The 3,968-nt window shown below is 40.7% G+C and overlaps 1 protein-coding gene across 1 annotated transcript; it reads right to left on the reverse strand.

The window, feature by feature from the left end:
* Nucleotides 1–1,573, reverse strand: LOC144053844 (uncharacterized). The gene has a single exon (XM_077568689.1). It carries the CDS (start codon nucleotides 1,480–1,482, stop codon nucleotides 484–486), a length of 999 nt encoding a protein of 332 aa, XP_077424815.1. The 5' UTR covers nucleotides 1,483–1,573; the 3' UTR covers nucleotides 1–483.
* Nucleotides 1,574–3,968: the final 2,395 nt, after the last annotated feature.

Consider the following 3,968-nt stretch of genomic DNA (forward strand, 5'->3'; position numbering starts at 1 on the left):
TTAAAACACACATGGAAACATTTATTATATGTATGTTTATAATTAAAACATCAATTTACAGAGATTCTTATGACATTATGATGACAACCACATTTTCTAGATGTCTTGTTGGGAGTTGTTACTTCCTGCGGGACATCATAAAACATCAACCGACTGCAACATTCTTTTGTGGACGTTGTGTGAAGACAATTTACATCCCTGGAAATTGATTTCAAAACTTTGTGTACAGATTTCCATAGAAGGGAGAAACAATAATATAGTGAATAATCTCCTTCAGCCAGGTCATTTCATTATTCATTCTCAGAGCATCCAATCAACCGTAACTGGACTATTCGAGAAGGCTTCAGCACGAGGCTACTTGTAGAACTGATGAAACCTGCTCGGGTGACAACCGAATCGTCTTCACAGACAACCAGAACAGTCCAGTTGCGATGGAGTCATTTCCCAGAGGGAGAAAATTAACCATTGAAACTTTAAAGACGTTCACATGTTTGTTGTCTGGGGGTTCTTGGTCCTGGGCTTTGGCACGGGTGAGGGGTCTTTTGCAGCAGCTTGTTCCAGCCGTGCACGGTTTTCACTGGGCGTCGAAGCACTCGGGTGACAAATTCTGGGTAGAGCTCCTGGAATCTGGGTAGGAACGTCTGCGGGGTTCATGGTCTCGTAATCTGGACTACTGAGCTCAGATGCCGGCTGCCTTACGGAAGCCAGTCTGAAGTTTTCTTTTCCCGAAACGTGGATATCGGTTTTGCTGCGGCGGCGGCGGCACAAAACGGCGACGACGACGAGCAGAAGAAGAAAGAAGGCCGCTTCTCCCGCCAGCACGGCGATGATCCTTTTGGATGTCAAACAAAACAGAGTTGACGGCGTCGCTGGTGAAGTCACGAGAAGATTTTTACAGGCCGGACGAACAGAGTCACTCTTTTCCGTGCTGAATCTGTTTTTCACCCTACAAGCGAAATTCTTCTCTCTATGCAGGGATACGTTCAAAGTCTGCTTGGCCGCACCCAATAACGTCACATCATCGACGATCCACGAGAAGGACAAATCGTGAGGATTGGCCACGTGACAGCTGAGATTGACAAACCCGATTTTCAGGTCGCAGACGTAACCGAGCCGCGGTTGCGGCGCCTTGTCCACGGCGCAGAGACGGCGGGTCCACATGGTCGCCAGGGTGCGGTTGGGATGGCGCACGGTGGCCTGGTACCAGCCCCCGCTGGAGAGCTTCGGGTTCCTCAGCAGAAGCGAGCCGGTCTTGGAGACGTCCTCCGGCTTCCCGACGGACACTCGCGTTTGCTCCCTGTTGAAAACGACGGTGCCGTTGTGAGTCCAGCTCAGCATGTCCGTGTTGGCCAGAGAGTTGTAAACAAACGGAAGCTCGGTGGTTTGGCCCACCGCGACGTACAAGTCACACGCGTCCTTGTCGAAGGACGATGTGGCGAAGGATCCATGCAGAACCATGGATAGGATCATGACGGCATACATGACTCCAGAAGTCCCAAATACGAAGAACGGGATCAAAACAAATAAGAAGCAGCGCAAGATGCTCCGCTTTCTGTCATGAAGTGATCATTGCGAAGCCCTAAGAAAGAAGTGAATCTTTGGGAGGAAGGAACTTGTGTTGGTCAAGTCTACTTTCAGTTCTCAGAAGGCGGCAGGAAGTGTTGGCATGTTGCAACATTTACAGGCTAAAAATGAATGTATTTGTTTGGGAGGCACATGATACATTAATGACTGACAAGATTTTTTTTTTTACAAATCTTGTTTCAATTGTTGACCGAAAGTGATCAACACAGTAAAAAAAATGAGTGTTCAAATTTCAGGGTTCAATTTTTAGGAGTTAATTTTTTAAATTGACACTAGAATTTTTGACTCTCTACCAGAGTTAAATATTTAGTTCATATTAATATTTTGAGTGTTAATGAAAGCAACTCATTTTGAGTGTTAAAAAGTAAAACACTAGATTGTGTAATATTTTGACACTACACTCTAGTGTAAGATCAAAATCAACACTGACAGGCGTCACTGTTGACTCGTGTTAAATTACATCTACCATCACAGTTGTTTTAACTCCATTTCAGTGTAAAAAAAACAACACTTTCAAAACTGTTGTTTTAGCAATATTAACAGTGGACCAATATAGACACTTTTGAAGTGTTAAATTAAACTTTTATAGGGGTTGAATTATGGATTATTATTTTTTTGTACCCCACTTTCCTAAAATACATAAGAAACAGTGCAAGTGTGTGCTCTGATAGCTTGATGAACTTAGCAACAGTAACTAAGGGCAGGGAATGGGTCTTAGTTGCTTTTGTGACTTTTGGCTTGTCCGCACAATCCACCCGTTTTGTATCCGGGCTTGGAACTGTCATGGTATTGGGGACTGACAGGCAGTCGAACCTGAGACATCTGCATGAAAGTGTGGCAGATGTACCACTACACTACTGTGTGGTTGGGTCATAGTGACATTTTAAGATTTAAAAAAATCAAAGCATTAAAGTGACTTAAAAAAAAAGAAACCAATGCAGTCTTCCGAATTCCCGAACACGGTAAACTCGACTTGCCCTGGCACGAAAATCAAGATGCCCCTGTTTTAACACCAATCAAATATGCTTTGTCTATGAAAATTAAGCCCATAATTTGAACTAATTCTGGTTTACAACATGTTTTTTATGAGGTAAATATCTGAGATGGCTTAAATCAGTCATCGCATCAAAAGCAATTTTCAATAAATCCTCCGGCAGTGTTTCCCGTAAAGCAAACTTGCAAAAATATCTTTATCGCTACATAACTGATGACGTCTCACAATGCTGACAGCAACGACTCGGGCTAAAGTGGAATGAGTTCATTTGTTCTGGCGAGCGTCTTCCTCTAATTTCCCACAATTAGCGGTGATTCACAACAACTCTGTGTAAATCTCAACACCTGTTTCCATTTGCTTCACCGCCATTACACGTTTGACTTCCCTCAGGGAGCAGATGCATGTAAAATGTCAGCTATGTCTGCGGGGGGCCCAATGCAAAGAATTCCTCTTTGCAAATGTTGTAAAAGATGAATGACATTGTGTAGAATTTCCCCGCCAACTGGCAAATACCGTAAGAAAAACCTGTTGCCAGACAAGAACACGCTCCTGTTTTATGTTATTTGATTAACATGTGACATAAGTTTCTTCACCTTAATGATAGTGATTTCACAAGTCAGCATTTTTTTTTTAAATGTTGGCCTTTGTGTAAACTTTGAGGCGATATTCGATTTTGACAAGATGATAACTGTGAGCAAAAATGATATTAAATCTACAGCTCTAAAATGACATTTATTTAAATATTTAGATCAATAAAAACTGCACCCCCCCCACCCCACCCACACACACACACACACATGTACACAATCAATTTTATTTTTCAGTAAAATATTGACCATTTGGTACATAAGAAATGTGTATGATGCTCACTTAAAATAAACGTTAACATTCTTCTTTTGGTGTAATTCTTCTTAGTAAGTCACAGTGTCCCATTACTAGTGAGCTATTTTTAGAACTGTTTGTCAAGAAGTAGAAAAGAACAAATTAAGGCAATTAACTTCAAAGAGGCGGTTTTACTCAACTCTGCAAGCAATCAAGCTATATATATATATATATATATATATATATATATATATATATATATATATATATATAGTGTATATATGTATATATATATATATTAGTGGCTATTAAAACCTTGACTTTTGAAAGGCACGGTATTTTGTAATCAGCCACTTTTACAGTTTTATTTTTGTACAATTTTAAACACTTTTTAACTCTTATGTACTGTACATTTAATTGAATATAAATTCAAGTGCAGTGTTAATGTTAAAACTGTTATGGACTACAACAAGAAATAAAAGGTGAATATTTAGAGCACTCACCAAATCGCACTAAGAACAGGAAAGAAAAAAAAAGAGGGAACGGGGGAACCACCCTTTCATCCCTA

Source organism: Vanacampus margaritifer, chromosome 6 (genome assembly GCF_051991255.1).
Source record: "Vanacampus margaritifer isolate UIUO_Vmar chromosome 6, RoL_Vmar_1.0, whole genome shotgun sequence".
NCBI lineage: Eukaryota > Metazoa > Chordata > Actinopteri > Syngnathiformes > Syngnathidae > Vanacampus > Vanacampus margaritifer.